The 21172-nt window shown below is 46.1% G+C and overlaps 1 protein-coding gene across 14 annotated transcripts in view; it reads left to right on the top strand.

Moving 5' to 3' along the window:
* Nucleotides 1–21172, top strand: part of DISC1 (DISC1 scaffold protein) — a 346324-nt gene that overhangs the window by 203410 nt on the left and 121742 nt on the right. Inside the window, exons 10-11 of one of the 14 annotated variants that reach the window (XM_082407604.1) lie at nucleotides 5998–6093; nucleotides 6894–8300. The exons of 11 other annotated variants lie outside the window; for them this stretch is intronic. In XM_082407604.1, the coding sequence (XP_082263730.1) occupies nucleotides 5998–6080 (83 nt within the window). In that variant the 3' untranslated portion in view covers nucleotides 6081–6093; nucleotides 6894–8300. Of the gene's footprint in view, nucleotides 1–5997; nucleotides 6094–6893; nucleotides 8301–21172 lie in introns of those variants that run through there. 2 more of the 14 variants (XM_082407605.1, XM_082407591.1) reach the window with 2 other exon arrangements.

Raw genomic sequence — 21172 nt, 5'->3', positions numbered from 1 at the left:
GTGGAAGGGACTCCACACCTGAGCCCAGCCCCACAAGGGTCCTCTCTTCGCCCAGACCCTGACAAGATCCGCATACATCACCATTTTAAGGAGCCCTGAGGAGGAAAACCTCATGATCTAATACGGAGTCACCACGAAAGATTTGGGCATCCTTCTTCATCAGGACCTGATGAGAGACGAGGAAGAGAGAGGGGCCAGAATAATCAGCAGGGGTTCTTGGTTATTCTAAAGCGGAGAACAGGTTAGGGATTGCTACTAGGGCGACACATCAGAAGCAAAGCTGAAGTCAGCCTGGTGAGCAGTCCCAGGGCTGTGTCTTCAGCACCTTTGGCCAAGCGCCCACCCTGCGTCCCTGCCCAGCGCCCCATAGTGGCGGGACTTATGCAACAACCCATTAAGGATGTAAAAACTGGAGTGAAGGCAGTACTCCTAGAATGTAACAGAGCCATCAGGTAAGGAACTGAATAGAAAGGGTTTAGGATTATAAGCACGGGTTTTACTAACGATAAAGCATCTTCGGAAACCCATTAAGGATCATTGACATAATAAATTTCAAGCTGTTAAGGAAAAATCTACCTCACAATCAGATCTTTCCAATAGAGCAGGGGTCCCCAGCCCCTGGGCCACGGACCGGTACACTTCCGCAGCCTTTTAGGAACCGGGCCGCACAGCGGGAGGTGAGCGGCCGGCGAGCGAGTGAAGCTTCATCTGCCGTTCCCCATCGCTCCCCATCGCTGGCGTTACCGCCTGAACCCTCCCCCCACCACCCCCGTTCATGGAGAAACTGTCTTCCACGAAACCGGTCCCTGGTGCCATAAAGGTTGGGGACCACTGCTATAGAGGTCCTCTCTATACGGGAGACGGACTCCCAGAACAGAAAGTCAGAAGAGGGGTTCTGGGGTAAATGTAATTGAAATGCCCAAATTCCAGTTTCACAACTAGAGAGAGGGAGGGCATCCTGAATAATCTTAAACAGTGGTGCTCAAATGTAGGGCCTGGTCAAAGACTTCAGAGCGAACTCACTTCCATTACTTTTGTCTTTCCCACTCGAAAACTTTTTTTTTCGTTCATAAGCCCTCCAGTTCGAGAAAATAAAACACAAGGCACCCTTTTAGTAACCATTATTCAGAATATCATAGTTTTAACTGAGATCCTAATGAAGGCACTAAAGCTGTTTCCATCAGAATCTAAGGTGCAGACTTTAGAAGCCCACAGGGTCCATTCAAAGCATCCTCTGGATGTGACCGTAGGAGACCGGCTCTCTCTGACCCCAGACTGACCTCAAACTTGGGGTTTCTCCCTCAGTATATTTCTCTATCAGTGTATCATATATACACTGATAGAGAAATCAATCTGCCCTGCCTGGTGGCAAAGTGAATTTTCATTAAGCCTTTGACAGACACTTACAGCTGTAGTATTTGGAGGAGATGACCCAGGACGCTGTTAGAGGCAAGGAGAACCGTCTCCGCAGCTGAGTCTGTGGGGAAACCAGCCTCCAGCCAGCTGTGGGCCTTGAGGCCCCCTGTCATTGGGTGTCAGCTGCCTTGGGACTCCCCGTACTGGAGTCTGGGTGTGCTGGCTGAGTGTCGCCTGCCATGGGGACACCAGCTGTTCTACCAAGGCTGCAGTTTTGACACTGTCATCAGAATCGACCACTCGAGGGGTCTTGGGCAGTTCGCTTTCCGGGTTTTGACCTCATGTTTCCTCTTTTGTAAATGAGCAGGATGGCTGAGACGATCCGTTAATTCCCCTCGAGCTCATCTGGCTCTGTTGTTATCTAAACATACTGGTGTGATGTAACTAAATTGTTCTCGCGCTAAATGGCAAAGGGGTAGACCCCACAGTCACCCCTCTTTGCAGTAGCAAGTGCTGCTTGGCTCTGCTCGCCTTCCTTCCACCTTTCTCCTAAGGTCCAACGTGGAGAATTTACAGAGCTCACGGGTCCCCAGTAAATAGAACCAAAGGGGAAAAGATAATAGAGCAAACTGTACCAGAAGGCGTATGAATGGTTAGGTCACGTTGGGACCATTTTGTAGCCCCTTAACTACGTTCCCCAAGCATGCTTCTGGACTGGTTCCTTGTTGGAAATGATGTGGAATGCAGGCTGAAAAAGGTCTGAGAGCCCTGGCACATAGTGGCGTGCCCTGAGGACCTTCTCCCATCTCATATTTCTTTTAGTATCTTAAGTTTCTAACTCTGCGTAGCAACAGTGGCAGCACCTGTCCTAGCAGTCACGGAGGGCAGTCACGTCTTTTGCAGAAACGGTCTGGGTGTCCCTGACCCACAGCAGTTGCATTCTGGGTTTTAAAGCTTTGGGTCTGAACATCCCCCCTGATTTCAGTGTTCCAGAATCCAGAATTCTGTGCAGTAAATGAGCATCTAGAGGCTTGCGGTTTTCTGGGGCCATAGCAGAGGCACTCAGGGAGCTGTGGTGAGTCAGGGCTCTGTGGTGCTTGTCTGCCTGATGCTGCCTCAGGGACGGGTGTGTGGACCTCTCTTGTCCCCACCCCCCCACCTCCCTTTGTTCCCCCCATTGCTAATGGTGAAGTGGGGAGCCTTCGGGGATTGTGGGGTGTGTACAGCATGCCCACAGCTTAGGAGAGACGGTTCTATCTGGATGGAGAACAGTCCCAATGGGAGCCATAGAACAGGTGCTGATTTTATACCCAGCTAAAGGGCCACTCTGGAGGGAGAGTAGACTGGGGGTTCCATGATCAAAGGGCCAAGTCAGCAGTCACAGGGAAATCTCCCCCACAAGTGATGGACTGAAAATGAGAAGGGAGACATTTGGTATAATATGAGGATGCCCTTCTCCATCATGAGGTCTATAAGGTGTTATGACACCCACAGTTCTGGCTATGGCTAAAAAGAGTCTGTCTGCAGAGCCCAAACCTGTACAGCTAGAAGGATTAATTGGATGCTCCCGTATGTCATTTTTATTTATAATATTCCTGATCTGATCTAGACAATGGACAAGTTATGCTATGACTCTGAACACTAAAGGGATAAGATCATGTTCTACTTAGTTACTCATCATGAATTTAGTAGCTAAATTCAGTGTACATTGGGACTAAAACTTATCTCCATTACTGTTTTTTTGTTTTTTTTTTTAAATTTTTGGCTGCATTGGGTCTTCGTTGCTGCGCACAGGCTTTCTCTAGTTGTGGCGAGCGGGGGCTACTCTTCGTTGCGGTGTGCGGGCTTCTCATCATGGTGGCTTCTCTTATTGTGGAGCATGGGCTCTAGGCACGTGGGCTTCAGTAGTTGTGGCACACGGACTCCGTAGTTGTAGCTCGCAGTCTTGAGCGCGTGCTCCGTAGTTGTGGCGCATGGGCTTAGTTGCTCTGCGGCATGTGGGATCTTCCCGGACCAGGGCTCGAACCCGTGTCTTCAGGCGGATTCTTAACCACTGTGCCACCAGGAAAGTCCCATCCATTACTGTTTAAAGAAAAGTCAAGTCATAGGCATCCAAAGTTTTGTATTTTTTTTTTTTTTGGTAACACAGGGACACAATTTAGTGATTCTAATATTTTTTTTGTAGTTTTTTTGTTTTTACAAGGTAGGTGTCATAAACATTCAAATAATCCATCTTTTAAAAAGTACATTTACAACATCAAAAGAATTAAGATGAAATATAAATACAAAGTTTTGTTATTTTTGTAGCTCATTTACTGGCAGAGGGAAAGTAAGAAGTATTTCTGTGTTCTCTCCGGGTAAAGGTCTGGATGCTGACTCGAGGCTGCCGTGCCCTCGTCCTGTCTCGGGTTCTTAGGAGCTGGGTTACTCCACACGTACTGGAGCGCTCCGAGTTCATGGTTCCTCGTCTGGGTGGGGTTCAGTGGAGGTTGGGTGTCAGTATTATTTTAGGTACCCTCCACGAGGCTGTGTGATGCGGCTATCCACAATCCCTCGTGAAACATAGATGTTCAGATCCATTTTTTTCCTCCACATAACTTTGCATGTCTGAGTTTACATTTAAACAAAACACAATTAGAGAATAGGCATGAATGACTGATCTGCGTGGATCAGCTTATTTCTACTGAACAGATGAAAATCAAAAGTGACTTAATAGCTAACTTCAAAGCTGTAAAGAGTGTACGGAAAATGGAAATTCCATGCTAAGTATCTCAATTCATATTCACTGAGGGCAAGATGAGGATAAATGAACTCAAATTGCAGCAGAAAGGAATTAGATCTTAAGAAGGAAGCTTCATAACTTTAGAGGGTGGTCTTTTGAGATGTCTGATGCAAAGAAACGGTGCTGCTGTCTTAGGATGGCTCACTCTTTCAGCCCATAAATTCTTCTGGAGTGAATATATACTACGAGGCAGGTGCTGGGCTTGGTGCTACAGATCCAGTGATGAACAGACAGATACGCACCCTGACTACATGTCTTTGAAGTCTAGTGGCGAAGACAGATATTAGGCAAAGACACAAACAGGTAATTATAAACTGTGAAAAAGTGCCGTGAAGGACAGTCCGAGAGTGTAAAATGGGCACGCAGTCTGGGGCCAGGGGTTAGAGGAAGGTCTCTCCAAGGTTGAGTTGAGATCTGAACGATGAGTAGAAAGTAACAGGCGAAGGCAGCAGAATGTGTAGCCCAGGCCAGCTGAGGGGGCAGCCTTTGCGAGGACCCCGGGCCAAGGGAGCTGTGGCTTCAGGGCACGGAGAGAACAGCGAGGCCAGTGCAGCTGGAGCCCAGAGAAGGGGAGAGGGGAGCGAGGAGCCCTGGGTTCCAATATAGCCAAGGACCCAACCAGGAAGGTTCTTTCTTAAAGCAAGTTTTAAGGACTTGGATCTTTATATAAAGAGCAATGGAAAGTCATCAATGTTGTTTGTTTTGTCTCTTTTTTTTAACTGAAGTATAACAAGCTGTCTTAGTCTATTCGGCCTCCTATGAAGAATGGCACAGACTGGGTTTCTTATAAGCAACATCAGTTCATTTCTCACAGTTCTTGAGGCTGAAGGGCCAAGCTCAGGGGGCCAGCATGGTAGAGTTTCGGTGAGGACCCGCTTCCTTGTTGCAGACTTGAACCTTCTCCTCGTGTCCTCGCCTGGTGGGGAGCAGACAGCAGCGAGCGCCCCCTCGACTCTTACAGGGGCACTAATTCCTCCTGTGATGCAGGGACCTCGTCTAATGCTGATCACCCTGCAAAGGCCCCGCCTCCTAATACCGTCACATTCGGGGGTAGAGTTTCAACTTATGAACTTGGGAGGGACACAGACATGTAGCCCACAGTTACACCTACAGAAAAGTACCTGTACAGGTCAGCTTATGAATTTTCGCAGTGCACACATCATGTGACCAGCCAATAAACAGAACATTATTAACACCCCAGAACCTACCTGGTTACTAACATGCTCCCAAGGTAACCCTTTCCTAGCTCGTAAGGCCATAGACTGATTTTGACCATTTCTGAACTTTACGTAAATGGAGGCATACCCTGTATTCTTGGTTCATCTTCTCTCACTCAACGGTATGAGACACATCCACTTGCTGCTTGTAACAATAGATTACTGTGTGAATATAACAGAATTTATCAGTTCTACTGTTGATGGACATTTGGGTCATTTCCTGGGTTTGGCTATTTGGAATAGTGCTTCCGTGAACTACTTGGTGATTCAATTTCACTTTTCTATTGGCTGTTTCTCTAACACTGGAATTTCTGGAATTTAAGGTGTACAACTCTTCCTTGACTTACGATGGGGTTACTTCCCTATAAGCCCATCATTGTAAGTTGAAAATATTGTAAACTGAAAACCCTGAATACACCTGACCTCCCAAGCACCACGGCTCAGCCCAGCCCACCTTACCCGTGCTCAGAGCACTTCCATTTAGCCTGCAGTTGGGCAAAGTCATCTGACACAAACCTATCTTATAATCAAGTATTGAATGTCTATATAATTGATTAAATACCGTACTGAAAGTGGAAAGCAATGGTTATCTGGGTCTAGCGTGGTTGTAAGTGTATCACTTGTTCACCTTCGTGATCTCAGGTCTGACTGGGAGCTGCTGTTTGCTGCCCAGCCTCACGAGAGAGGATCTTGGCACACATCACGAGCCTGGGAAAAGGGCATAATTCAAAAATCAAAGTAAGGTTTCTACTGAACGCACATCGCTTTTGCACTGTTGTAAAGCTGAAAAATCCAACCATCCTAAGTTCTGGGGCCGTCTGAACATGTGTTAAACTGTAATGCATCCTGACCAGCAGTTCTCTAAGGTGGCTGTTCTGATTTGCTCCCCTGTCAGCCATGTGTGAAAGTTTTCATAGATTTTTCTGCAAACAGTGCCGTGATCAGATCTGTGCTTTTCCAAGACCACGTGGGCCTCTAGGGGGAGAGTGGATTGTAGAGGGTGGCGTGCCTGGAGAGACCTAGGTGGGCTGTCCCGGTGGGTCAGGGAGGGCGGGTGGGGATGGGGTGGGTGAAGCCAGCTGGGGTGGAGAGAAGTGCACAGACGCAGGGGAGACTGGTGGGGACCATGCTGATGGTCCCAGGGGATGGTCTGGGTCGGGGAGCAGGAGAGGTGACAAGACGACCTCGTCACCTCTTACTGCCGTGCGTGACTGGTTAGATGGTGGTGTTTGTCTGAATTCTGGTGATGGACCAGGTGGGGAGGTGTGGATCCTGATTCTAGTTTTGGACACGTTGATTTGAGGGTCTTCAGAGACGTTCAAGTGGCAATCAAGAAGGCAGTTAGACAGAGGGGCCTGACTCAGGGGAGGGCTAGTGGACATGAGAATCACAGGAGCACCGGTGAGTAGAGGTCACCAGGGCTGGGGGAGGGAGAGCAGGACCAATCCAGTCCCATAATTGCTTAGTTTCAGAGCAGTTTTTCTAATGAAACTTTTGAACACATTTTAAGGGAAAATTTTCTCTCCGTTTTATTTCAGGTTGAAGATCATTAGGCCATTGTTTCTGTGGTGGGGTCAGCGGTGCCGTGTTGTGGGCAGGGAAATGGGGGATGTGTTTGTATTTGCTGCAGGACATCATGGGGCCAGGGCAGAGCGTCTCTGTATTAATTTCCCGGGGCTGCCTTAACAAAGTACCACACACCGGGGACGTCAACAACGGTTTATGTCCTCACAGTTCTAGAGGCTGGAAGTCCAAGATCAAGGTGTCGGCAGGGCTGGTTCCTTCTGAAGCCTCTCTCGTTGGCTTGTTGATGACCGTCTTCTCCCTGTGTCCTCGCATGGTCCTCCCTCTGTGTGTGTCTGTGTCCTAATCTCCTCTTCTAAGGACACCAGTCAGATTGGATCAGGGCCTGGCCTGATGACTTGATTACCTCTTTCAAGACCCTGTCTCCTAGTGATGTCACATTCTGAGGTCCTGGGGGTTAAGGACTCCAACGTTTCTTTCCCAGGGGGACATAGTTTATCCTGTGATACCCTCTCAGCCAAGGTCCTGCTTCCAGGCCAGAACTTACCTGTCCTTCACCCCCCGCATTCAGAGAACTCTACCTGGTACCCACTTTGTGTCTCCCTGGCAACCAAGCTAGTCAGTTAAAATTTCTGGAGTTAGTGAAAATTTTCTTACATACGAGACCTCCAAACAACCAGAAATGTTGAAGCAAAACCATAATCACGATCACGGGCCTTTCGTGTGTACCAGGTTCTTTAACTAAAGTATCTTTGCAAATTCACATGTAGCCCTCCCGGCAGCTCCGTGAAGGAGGTATCATTTCCCACCTCATTGAATTGATGAGCAACCTGGGACTCGGATCACACGCTTGGTCACTAGAGATGCGGCGTCTGCACCCAGGCCCACTGGCCGGCCCCTCTCTGTCCTGCTGCAGGCTCAGGCCACGAGGGTACACACGGAGACCTGGCTCCTCTCTTAGGTTTTACAAACACGACTTAACCAGACAGAGCAAATATTGGCACAGTGATTTTTAGTAGTTACCTTTTGGGTGAATGTACTGTTCTCCCCAACTCAGGCTGATTTCTTTGCAGGGCTCTTAGGGCTCCTACAGCTGGGGAAAGAGAGAATCTTTAAATACTTCCCAGAGCCATGAGAAAACCAGATAAAGAAGCATCTTTCAGGGTGGCACACGGTCCCCGTCATCTCAAACGGAGTGATCTCCAGAATTCCCCACATCCTGTCTCATCCATTCATGAAAAAGAGAGAAATGGACCTGACTGGAATTCGATTTGGAAATCTTTGGGAGAAAAAGTGTTTGAGTTTTCTGTTCCATACCTCAGAACAGTTTACTTCCTACTGTTCTCATCTGTCTGGCTCACTTTCTCCTTACACAAAGCCTTCAGGCATCGCTTGAATAAACAAAGCGTATTAAATAGGAAGTGTCGTGTTTATCTTGTCCTGTCTCACGGTGGTACCCGTGCATTGTCGTTTGTACATCATCCATTGTCTGTACAATGAGGTGGTTTTACATTCCTGGTGAGAAAGCCCCAATCACTGTCACTCATCGGATTTGCATCATGGAACTGAATGGCTGATGTGTATTTGAACGTGTCCTTGATAACATTAGGCCCATGAATTAGCTTGGAAAAGAGATTCCTTATCCAGGTGTGAATGTGGAATGGCCTAAAATGTATGAGATGATGTATTCATCACTGTGCTTAATGATGGGCCCGCAGAGGTGCTTACAGCACGCAGGGTGCGCGGCTGAGTACCTACTTGTTTGTATCAGAGATGCAGGAGAAGAGGGAATGGGGTGAGAGAGAGAGAGAGGGGGCGAGGGAGAGAGAGACAGAGACAGCACAAGAGCAGACGTGAGACAGCTCCCACTCCCAGAGGCCCGTAGCGTGGCGCTGAAGACATGTGGGAAACTGAGCAGTCAGAACGCAGAGCAACAGATGCTATACGACAAGTACCTGCAGGCGGATGTGGGCAGAAAGAGACACACAAGTGCAGGACGACAAACGTCGCTGTTGAGATTAAGCATAGGAACCAAGAAATGTTCCCAAGAGAAAACGATGCTTACTCTGAATCCTGAATAACATTCCTTTCGTCTTTCAACTGTATTCATTAGATGCCGGCTCATATGTACCACCCATTGTTCTAGGTACAGGAAATAGAGCAATGAACAGCAAAGCCAGGCCCGTCCTGCCCTCGGGGAGCTCCCGTCCTTGTAGGTACGGGGTAGCCAGGAAGCCAGGTGGGAAGGGTGGGCCTGGGGCTAGGAACAGCACAGGCTTCAGAGTGAGGTTGGCACAACCCAGGGGATTTGGGGCTGGTCAGAGGGAGGCAGGCAGGGCCACTGCCAGGTCCCCAGTGTGGCGTCTGTATGCCAAGCCAGGGAGCAGGAACTGTCTTCCAAAGGCCACCAGGAGCCCTGCTGGTTTCTGCGGGGGTCCCGCCTTTGGACTTGGAGCGCTTGGCGGCAGCGTGCAGGGTAGAAGGAGCAGGGCTTGGGCAGAGGCCTGACCCTAGGAGTGGAAGGCACGTGTGGACACACGCGACGGACACCCGGGCTGGAGGGCAGCCGGCTCTTATGAGCAATTCCATGGTGGGGGGGGCGCAGGGAAGGGTAGGAGTGAGGATTCCAGGGTGACCCCAGAGTTCTAGCTTTCCACTAGGTGACGGTGCCATCCATTGAGGGGTGGGACAGATGAAAAGGGTCAGGTCTCGGGAATTGTGACCAGTGCAGATTTGGCCATCTCGCTTGTGAATTCTGAAATTCTGCAGGCTTCACCTGAGAGCGCATCCGAAGTACAAGGTCTTCTTACTAGTGTTTGTGGAAACTTGGTCCCAAAACGTAGTCTTCAAAGACATCAATGCGCTCGGCATATGAGGGACTATTCACACCTCCACTGTGGGGAAAGGAAACCAAGGCTGGCGTTGGTTAAAAAGCAGAGCTTGGGGGGCCAGAGCGTGAGCCTGGGGTGAGTGACTCCAGACTAGTGGTCTTCCACTAAGAGCCCCCCGGGTTTGTTAACAGGGTTTGCCTGAGCCCCAGGAGGGAAAGGTAGGTGATATCAGCTGCTGCCCTTCTGCAGCTTCGCAGTGCCCACGGCAGAGCGTCAGCCAGGTGGATGGCAGGCAACTCCTAGTGTCCTAACGTGAGGTTCTCAGGATCCTGTGTCTAGGGATCTAGGGAGGGCAGCAGCAGAGGGGCACGTCTGGATTCCTTACCGGAGTTTGGCAGGTGAGAAATGCTCTCTCCGCATCTGCCATCCTAGTGCCCGCCCATGCCTGGTGGGTAAGTTCTCTGGGCTGTGACGGACCTACTTGTGAAATACCCTCTCCATGGGTGAGGACCTTTTCTGGGGCGTTTTGTGTCTGACACGTATGTTGTAGGTATGTGATATCATATGTTATGCTAATATAACATATATGGTAACAGGAAACTCAGGATGCGAATCTGGGATGTGTCTTTGTGTGATCCGGTTTTTCAGAAGGAATCAGTGCAAGATGGGAGAAAGAATGAATTTAAGACAGGAGTATGTGACCTGAAGGGGGTGTAAAGGGAGGTGCCCCTCTCCTCCATCCTCCTCTCTCCGCCAGAATCTCCCATCTTCTGTGGTCCCCCTGGCTCAGGGCAGACCTGCTTCAGAAGTTGTTATTTATAGTTTGTGGCGCTTGTCTTCATGAAACAGAGAGAATTACAGACTCTTCAGTTGATGTCTAGTTAGCAAACCAACACTTTGACACCAGCTGGCTGTAACCGGCATTTTTAATAAAACTTACCTCTGTCTTAAAATAAAAATGCTGCCTCAGACATTTTTGGACTGCAACATATGAAAAACTGACAGGTGGGATCTTTCATGCAAAACTTCTGCTGGGGCTAAAGGAAAATATTTGATAAGGTTGTTTGCCCAGGGGGGAGGGAGTAATTGGATTTTCTTTCTTGCCCGCTGGCGTCTAGCTGCTGTTATTAAGACAGGACCACAGAAGTTTTAAAAGCTGAATCATAGTTTATATTTTTAGCATTTTTGAACTATTGAGATAAGATGGAGGGAAGGAGTGCAGTGGGGGAGTAATTTCCCCGCTCCTGTGATAATTATTGTCTGTCTGAAAGTGTGCAGCTGGCTAGTCAAGCCTGGTTTAGCCTGTCCACAGCAACCCAGCGGGGAAGCGAAGCCTCAGCTGAAGACCACGGGCTGAAGTCTAGGTGCCCCTCTTTCAAAACCTTAAAACAGTGCCTTCTCATGCTCCTGCGGCCGGCCTGGGATTGTGTGTGTGGACGGTGTCACCATTTTCCAGATCTTTACAGATAACATAAGTTTATGTGTCAATCCTGTGGATACGCATTCTATGAATGAATGAGGTTCTGAGGAATTTTCTCCCTAATCCTGTCTGTGGTGGCAGTAGAAGAGGATGGGGGGGAAGCAGGAGGAGGGGGGAGGGGGAGGAGGAAGGGGAGGGAGGAGGAGGGGAGGGGGAGGAGGGGGAGGGGAGGGGGAGGAGGGGGAGGGGAGGGGGAGGAGGAAGGGGAGGGAGGAGGAGGAGGATGGAAGGGGAAGGGGGAGGGGGAGGAGGAGGAAGGAGAGGGGGAAGGAGGAGGAGGAGGGGGAGGGGGAGGAGGAAGGGGAGGGAGGGGGAGGAGGATGGGAAGGGGGAGGGGGAGGAGGAGGAGGAGGGGAGGAGGAAGAGGAGGGGAGGAGGAGGAGGAGGAGGGGAAGGGGAGGAGGACGGGAAGGGGGAGGGGGAGGAGGAGGGGGAGGAGTGGGGGAAGAGCAAGGGAAAGAGCTGTGGGGAGCTTGCACCTAAAATCAAAGAACTGAGATTATGAAGTCAAATTATTCTCCCTCAGCTGTCATACTCCTTATAGCAATGAGAAATAACCTCATGGTGATTTTACTTATGAAACAATATTGGCAAGGCTCCTTCTTTGTGGTTTGCTTATGGTATGTCTTCAAAACCCTTGGGTAGTTTCTGTGGTTTAAAAGTTCCAAGTGAGGTTGGTTACTGAGGAAAGAATTTTCATGAAGGAAAGGTGTGTCTGAGTTTTTAAGGAAAGAACACAAACTTGAGGACAACCAAAATGTCCTTGTCTCCCCCTTCCTTCCCCTGGGGGCTGAACGCTGTAGCTGGGTCAGTCCAGTTGGCATGTGTATTTCCAGATATGTGTTTTATGGAATACAAGTAATATGGATTTCTCAAGTTTTCTGGCAATTTATTCCCCTTAGCTAAATTTTGCAAAATGATTTAAAATACCCGGTGCTTAGCTCCAAAAGCCAATAAACCGGGATGAAGACATTGGGTGTGATTTGGAAACAAGTAAGACAGAACAGATCCGTCTGCTTTCTAATATAATTTTATTTTAAATGCAAGTTATTACTCCACTTTCCCCAATATCAGACAGCTGGTTCCTTCTTGAAACAACTCGTGAAGACAGATGGACCAACCATTTCTTCAGAGTGTTGGCTGCTTCTGTGGCCGCCATTTTCCCAACCCGCTCACTGCCCCAACTTCTTCCCATGCCAACCTCGGTTCTCCTGGCACCAAGCAGTTGTCTAGAGTTGACTTTTTATTTTTCATTTGATGTTCGGAAGATGAACATAAGGTGCCAGACTGGATTATTGTATTCATTGGCAGATGGATTTGCTCCATTTCTGTAAGAGTTCACTCCCTTTGCGGAATATCTGAGCCCCGGTGCATCCTTTAGATGGATGTGTAATCCTTCTCCCCATGGCTTTTCTCTCAAACTTGTGTGTTGCGAGTTATGCCATTAGATCTACGGGACCAGGTAGTTATTACCTGGCCATTAGTCCAGTTTTTCTGTGTTCTACTACAAGTACCTATTTCTGTTCTTTAAAACATGGAATTATTTGTAAGTAATCACTCTAGAAACAAACCTAGCATTTAAATTAATTACGGATATCAAATCGAGTGAGGAAGTAAGGAAAATAGAGCAGGGGTTGACAACTACTATCTTTCTTTCAAATTTTAGGACCCTTTACATTATTTCTTCACATCGATTTGCTATCCAGAATCCTTGCTTTATAGTTGGAGTATTTCTTTTATGAACAAGTAAACAAAATACTGTACAGTTATAAAAGTGAATGGACTACAGCTACACGTATCAACATGGATAAATTCTATATACGTAATCTCAGTGAGAAAAGCAAGTTCCAGAAAAATGCATGCAGTACAATAACAATTATTTTATTCAAAAATACACAAAACAACATTTTACATGTTTAAGGACACATACTTTTGAAGGTAGAGCATAAATCCATGTGTGGGAATGATAAACACCTAAAAACCGTCGCCTCTGGGGCAGGCAGTGGGGCACAGAGCAGCCTGGGGGGGTCTTCACCGGTTTCAGTAAAATCTTCTTTTATAAACTGGACTGTTGGCCCATGGTGCTTATTTTGTAGTCTTCATCGCTTGTGTATTTTCAGTATCCCATAACACATATAAAGAAAAGGAGAAAAGCTGGGCAATGGGTGAGGTATGAGAAGGAACTGGGTGGATGTAAGAGTCAAGAAGAGCAAGTGCAGGTACCTGGAAGGCACGTCAGCCTCAGGCTCCCAGGCAGGCAGAGGGTGGGGAGGGGCAGGTTACTGGTGGAGGAAGGAGACCAGAGATGCCAGCGCGTCCCTCTGTCGTGGGGAGGTGACGATCCACACAGAGGCAGCCTTGCCTTGGTCTAGGAGGCCTGGAGAAGTGTGTCTTCCTCAGGGTCCCAACCTCTGAGCTGCCGTGTGCCCTGGCCCTGGGCTGCCGTCACAGGGACCTCCCCGTCCCCTCCCCTCCCGTCCCCTCCCTCCCCTCCCCTTCTTCCCCCTCCCCTCCCCTTCCTCCCCCTCCCCTCCCCCTCCCTCCCCTCCCCCTCCTCCCCTCCCCCTCCCTCCCCTCCCCCTCCTCCCCTCCCCTCCCCTCCCCCTCCTCCCCTCCCCTCAACCCCCCTCCCCTCCCCTCACCCCTCCCTCCCTTCCCCTTCCCCTCCCCTCCCCCTCCCCTCCCCTCTTCTTCTTTTTCTTCTTTTTGGTTCTTTCTAGTTTATCATTTGGTAGAAAGACAGGCTCTTTAACATTTGTATAAACATCTCACATGCTTCTCCTAGCTTATGAAAAGTCAAAACCAGTTTTCTTTGAGGCGGGGCCCTTGAATCTGACATTCAAGTCACCATGGTAGACATAGGAGCTGCTGTTCCTAACTTTCTGGAAGGTGCCCAACAGAGGCATGCTAAGGCCTGTTTAAAACCTCTAGCATCTAGAAAGATCCATCTTTCCTTCTAATGCATCTGTATGGTAATAAAGGGGAATCCCAGAGACCTGCTCCTAATGGTGTGTTCGAGAAGTTTACTTTCACGATTCCCAACTCCAGCCTTAAATCTTTCTCTGGAGGCTCAGAGGAATAACCACCCCGTCCCTCTTCTCTCCAGCTGCTTCCTCAAGCACAGAAGCATGTCTTTGAGGGAGGCAGGCACGGACTGGGTGATGAGCTTTGGATTAGAAAACAGAATTCCGGTTGGGACCACCTTGCTGCAGCCCTGCAGCCCTGTGTGGGATCCTCTGGGGAGGCTGAAGGTGAGGAGTGTCTCCACCGTGTCTCAGGGCCCCGGGGCCATGATCCTGGTGGCCCGACCACTCTCCCTGCAGCAAGGGGCACCGTCAGATGGCAGACTTTATGGCCTTCAGCTCAGCAGGCGGAGGCCTCCAGGCTCCAGCCGGAGAGCACCTGAGTTGCTGGCAGGGGCTCCGAGTTCTGGGTCTACCTCTCCCAGACTCAGTGTCCTCATCTGCGAGGTGGGATGGCCTGGAGAGATGGCAGGACAGGCCATCCTTGTGTGGAATGCGAGACTGAGGCCGAGGCCTGGGCGGCACTGAGAGCATTTAGGAACGCAGAGAAGCATATCCAGTGGAGGGGGAGAAAGAGAGATGGGAAACCGAAGGCGGAGAACAAAACACTCTGTATGTAGGGCATCATTTTCTAATCATCGTCAGTGTGGTCAAACCTCAAAACTCAATGCTTATTAAAGAGGGCCAGGCATTTGGCGAGTGAATGGTGAGTCTTCCTTTTCGATACGGAGCGTTTCACCCTGTTTCTGGGATCTGCAGGAGCGCCCTACCCTGGGAGGTGAAGGTAGCTGAGCCAGCAGAGGAGGGCACAGCACTACACCTAAAACATGGGCTTCCTGATGCCCTGCATAGAGTTCCTCTCGCCAGACGCACACGATTCCTTCTGTGCAGTTTTTCCTCTTTTCCATGTAGACAGTAGATTTTTCTTTTTCTTTTTTTTTTTTAAATTGAAGTACAGTTGATTTACAATGTTGTGTTCGTTTCTGGTATACAGCAAAGTGATTCAGTTATATGTATGTCTCTGTGTGTGTGTGTATAATCTTTTTCAGATTCTTTTCCGTGCTGGTTTATTACAAGATATTGAATATAGTTCCCTGTGCTGTATCTATTTTATTTTCTATGTAGTGGTTTCTATCTGCTAATCCCAAACTCCTAATCTACCCCTCCCCACTTTCCCCTTTGGTAACCATGAGTTTGTTTTCTATGTTTACGAATCTATTTCTGTTTTGTAAATTTGTATCATATTTTAGATTCCACATATAAGTGATATCATATGGTATTTGTCTTTCTCTGTCTGACTTACTTCACTTCATGTGATAATCTCTAGTTGCATCCATGTTGCTGTAAATGGCATTATTTCATTCTTTTTCATGGCTGAGTAGTATTCCATTGTATATATGTACCACATCTTCCTTATCCATTCATCTGTCTATGGACATTTAGGTTGCTTCCATGACCTGGCTATCATAAATTGTGCTTCTATGACCATTGGGGTGCATGTATCTTTTTGAATTATAGTTTTGTCCTCAAATATGCCCAGGAATGGGATTGCAGGATCACACAGCAACTCTACTTTTAGTTTTTTAAGGAACCTCCATACTGTTCTCCATAGTGGCTGAATCAATTTACATTCCCACCAACAGTGTGGGAGGGTTCACTTTTCTCCACACCCCCTCCAGCATTTATTGTTTGTAGACTTTTTAATGATGGCCGTTCTGACTGGTGTGAGGTGATACCTCATTGGCTTCGATTATGAGAAATAACAGCTGCTCCCTTTGAGAATTGCCTTTCCAAAAGCTTTTTAGAAGAACAATGTTGCTTATCATGTGCAGTCGGTAATTCAGGTTGTGCTCAAAAGACTGAAATCGATTAACACTAAAGGGAGCTGTGGTTTGTTCCACATTTGTTGTTCTAGTACTTTTTGGGTTTTGGAACTGTTGTTATGAGAAATTGTTTCTCCTAGCCTCCAGAATTTGCTTAGGGAGTGTTTTTCTCTTTGATTTGCTAAAAATTTGATTTCCTCTCATGGATTTTTCAAGGTGTGCCATAAGTTGTATAGTTGCTCTTCAATTGTACAGGGCTTTAATATAAACTGTGCCTATTTTAACTCTGTACATGGGCGTGATCTGTGTCTTTGATGGCTCTGATCTTGTGTAAGCAAAAAACATAGTGACTGCTGAGATATAGGGAAGGGAATTTCTTTTTCAGTAAGGTCCCTATGAAATTATGTGCTGCGCATACACAAAATATGGAATTGTCTATACAGCATTCATCAAGCACAAATTTACCTTCACAAAGCAAAAATGAAAGTCAAAGAGAGAAGGCACATCTGCTATATTTTTTCATTTTTAAAATAATATCACAGAGTACTTGGAATTCCTTTAAAATGATGCTCTATGTAATTCCACTTACATAAGATACCTAGAGTTGTCAAATTCATACAGAAAGAAAGCAGAAGGGTGGTTGTCAGGGGATGGGGGAGGGGGAATGGGGAGTTAGTGTTTAATGGGCACAGAGTTTCAGTTTGGGAAGATGAAAAAATGTTCTGGGGATGGTTAATGGTGATGGTTGCCCAACAGTGTGAGTATACTTAGTGCTACTGAATCATAGACTTAAAAGTGGATATGATGGTACATTTTATGTTATGTATATTTTACCACAATAAAAAAATTTAAAAAGACACTATATCCTGATAATTTCAGACACATCTCCCATTTACTGGTAATCCCCCCTGAGAATGTATTCTCTCTCCATACTGAATGCATTTTTGATTCTTTTCCTTTGGGTGCCCTGTTCAGCATTTTAGATTATTTTAATAGCTAAAGCCATGCTCTCATTTTTCCCCCCGTGACAAAGAGTGGGAATCGGGGCATTCGTCTCTCACCATTTGTTTGAGAGCCGCACAGAAGTCTTACGGGATTGGAGGGGTGGGGTCACTCACACGGAGTTATCTTACCCACTGCTTCCTTGCCTACTGGCCCGGGGGAAACCTGCCCTCCACTGTGTTAAAAGTGTAGTGTATTAAATAGAAAATTTGAGGTGAAGTTAGAGCAACAGATCAGTAGACAACTGCCATCGAAAAGGTAGTTTGTCACTCACAGATCCCAAGAGGAGGATCCCATACCATGGGAGGGCCACGTGGGGAAGCTCCAGGGTCGGTCAGGAGGCAGAGGGAGGGGGGGGAATGTGGGTGAGAGCCTTTACCGTGGTTTCCATGAGAAGGAACAAGCGAGGCAGGGTCAGCAGGTTCAGGGCTGGCTGGTTTGGGTCATTTCAGGGCTCTGGGTGTAGGGGCTTCTCTAGTTGTCTGGCTCCTGGCCCTGGGTGACTAGGGTGGGGGGAGAGTGAGCACCCCATAGAGGAGGTGGTGGCAGGTGTGGACTTACTTGGCTGCTCAGAGGGGACCTGACCAGCCTCTAGCCAGGACCTCAACACTGGGTCAAGAGAATGTTACGTCTACCAGGCCATCTCTTCCCAGCAGAGAGGCAGCACCTCTGGGTGTTACGGCACCACAAATCCACGTGGACTTGAGCGTCCGTGTTTGAGAAGCGGCTGTAAACTACGGCCTCCCCTTTGTCAAGGCTGACTCCAGCCTGAGCTCAACAGAGACATGTTGCCCTGAGTCGACTGACCCAGGTGGGTTGTTTGGCCCAATGCCACAAAGGTTTCAGGCTAGGGGTTCCACATACATCACAAGAGGGCGTCCCTCACCTCGGAGCCTCTTCTGGGCTTAGTTGCCCTACACAGAAAAAAAAAACCTGACGCTTGAGAGCATATTTACACACCTGGGAATGACCACCCAAAGGTGGAGAGTGTGAATGCCTCGGATGGAGGAGGTGGGTGTCAGAAACAAGAAGTGGGTTCCACAGAAGTGATGCCTCGTTCCCCATAATGATGCCTCAATAGGATTGATTCCATCAGCACAAAACAAGGAGTTCTTGGTCCATTTATTCATTTGGGAATGTTTCCACGAGCAGGAGTTAAGGTTAGAATGAAAACTTGAACCCAGATTGAAAAGGGCTTTGGGTCATGTGTATGTGTGTGTGTCTAGTAAAAGGCAACAGTCTTGAAAGCTTTAAATGCTAGAAACTCTGATAAATGGAATCAGAGAGTATACATTCTTTCCTGCCTGTCATCTTTTATTCAGTGTAATATTTTTGAAAAACATTTCATCCATGTTTTTGTGGGTATCAATAGTTTATTCCTTTTTTAATGCTGAGTTGAATTCCATTATATGAATGTAATTTGTTTTTTCATTTTCCTCTTAATGGACATTGGGGTTGTTTCTGGGTTTTGTCTAATATGCCTAAAGCTCCTGTGGACATTCTTGTATACTTCTTTCTTGTTTTCATTTGCTTGAGTAAATATCTAAAAGTGTAATTACTGGGTCATAGTGCAGGCACACATTTAATTTTATGAGAAACTTCCAAAATTGTGCCATTTTATACTTCTATAAACAATGTTGGACAGTTATAATTGTTCTATATCATTACCGACATTAGATGTTATTTGTCCTTTTCATTTTAGCCATTTTAGTGGCTATGTACTGATGACTGATGATACTGAGCAATTTTTCATGTGTTTATTAATTAATCATTTATATATATATATAGTGTGTGTGTGTGTGAAGTGCCTATTCAAATCTTTTGCCCAGAGTTTTGTTGGGTTTTCTGTGAATTATTAACTTGGAAGGGAGCTATTTATATATTTTGGTATCAAGTCTTTTGTCATGTATATTTATTACAGCTATTTTCTCCTACTCTGGAGACTTTTCCTGTCTATTTCCTTTTTTTTTTTTTTAAGAGTTTTTTGATGTGGACCATTTTTAAAGTCTTTATTGAATTTGTTTCACTATTGCTTCTGTTTTATGTTTTGGTTTTTTTTTTGGCCGCAAGGCATGTGGGATCTTAGCTCCCTGACCAGGGATCAAACCCTCACCCCCTGAATTGGAAGGTGAAGTCTTAACCACTGGACTGCCAGGGAAGTCTGTCCTGTCTATTTCTTAATAGTATCTTTTGATGACTAAAAATTTCTAATTTTCATGAAGTCTATTTTATGTTTTCTACCTCTATTATGTTAATGTGACTAATTACATTGATTTTCACATGCTAAATAATGGGTTTCCTGCACAAACCCTACTTGGTCATGAAATATTATGCTTTTTACATATCATTGGATTTGATTTGCTACTATTTGATTAAGGATTCTTATGCTTATGTTTATGAGGGTGATTTGTGTGTATTTCAGATCAGTGTTATGCTGCCCTTATAAAACTGAGAAGTATTCCCTTCTGAAAGTTTGTATAAAATTAGTGTCTTTTTTTCCCCTTAAATGTTTGATAATATCTAACAGTAAAACTACTTGACTTTGGAATTATTTAAATAAGGTTTCAGATTACAAATGCAGTTTCTTTAAATAGATATAAGGTTTTCAGATTATCTATTTCTTGTCTTTTTTTTTTTTGGTAATTTGTACTCGAGAAACTTTTCTATTTCTTTTAATTATATTTACAGTATATATGGCATAACATTGTTTGAAAATAGATTGCCTAATTTCCAAACATTTGGAGACTTCCCAGGTATCTTTTTTTTTTTTTTTAATTTTACACTTTATTTATTTTTGGCTGTGTTGGGTCTTCGTTTCTGTGCGAGGGCTTTCTCTAGTTGTGGCGTTTGGGGGCCACTCTTCATCGCGGTGCACGGGCCTCTCACTGTCGTGGCCTCTCTTGTTGCGGAGCACAGGCTCCAGACGCGCAGGCTCAGTAGTTGTGGCTCACGGGCCTAGTTGCTCCGCGGCATGTGGGATCCTCCCAGACCAGGGCTCGAACCCGTGTCCCCTGCATTGGCAGGCAGATTCTCAACCACTGCGCCACCAGGGAAGCCCCCCCAGGTATCTTTTTGTTAGTGCTTTCTAATCAAATTATGTTGTATTCAAAAAAAACATTCTTGGTATGATTTTAATCTTTTTTGAAATTTTTGAGACTTGTTTTATGGGTCAACATATAGTTTATCTTGGGTGATGTTCCACGTGCACATGAAAAGAATGTAAATTCTGCAATTATTGGGTGTATGTTCTATAATGTCGATTAAGTTATGTTGATTGATAGTGTCCAAACGTTCTTTGTCCTTACTGACTTAATGTCTACTTGACCTATCAACTATTGGGAAGAGTATGTTGGAATCTCCACCTATAATTCTGTCTGTTCTCCTTTTAATTCTATCAAATAATGTATTTCAACCCTGTATTATTTAAGCATTTTATGCTTCAGGTATTTTGATGCTCTATTAAAAGCATACACATTTAGGAATTTTAAGTATTCTTGACAAAGTGCCCACTTTATCATTATGAAATGTTCTTCTTTATCTATGTCAATACTCCTTTTTCCTGAAGTCTACTTTGTCTGGCATGAATATAGTTATTTCAGCTTTCTGATGATTAGCATGAACATGATGTATCTTTTTCCATTCATTTACTTTTTTTTTTTTACTTCAAATATAGACTTTACTGTAAAGTTTACATATGGGCTTTGATTGAGGGTTTTACATAAAAATGCACACATAGGTAGTGTGTTCTCACTATAGCACCCTTTCTCCATCTTGTGGACTCTTTGCTTTACCATCCATCTCTCTTCTACTCCTTTAGTTGTTTGACAGAAGTAAAGCAGCAACATCCTCCACCCTTCCCACTTTCTTCTTTTTTTTTTTATTGGAGTAGAGTCGCTTTACAATGTTGTGTTAGTTTCTACTGTACAGCAAAGTGAATCAGCTATACGTACACATATATCCCCTTCTTTTTGGATTTCCTTCCCATTTAGGTCACCAGAGAGCATTGAGTAGAGTTTCCTGTGCTATACAGTAGGTTCTCATTAGTTATCTATTTTATACTCCATTCATTTACTTCTTTTTTAATAAATTTTTATTTATTTTATTTATTTATTTTTGGCTGCATTGGGTCTTCGT

This window comes from Balaenoptera borealis (assembly GCF_965194805.1).
Source record: "Balaenoptera borealis genome assembly, chromosome: 10".
NCBI lineage: Eukaryota > Metazoa > Chordata > Mammalia > Artiodactyla > Balaenopteridae > Balaenoptera > Balaenoptera borealis.
The sequence above is the reverse complement of the archived record's forward strand: the minus strand, read 5'-3'. Positions and strand labels throughout refer to the sequence as shown.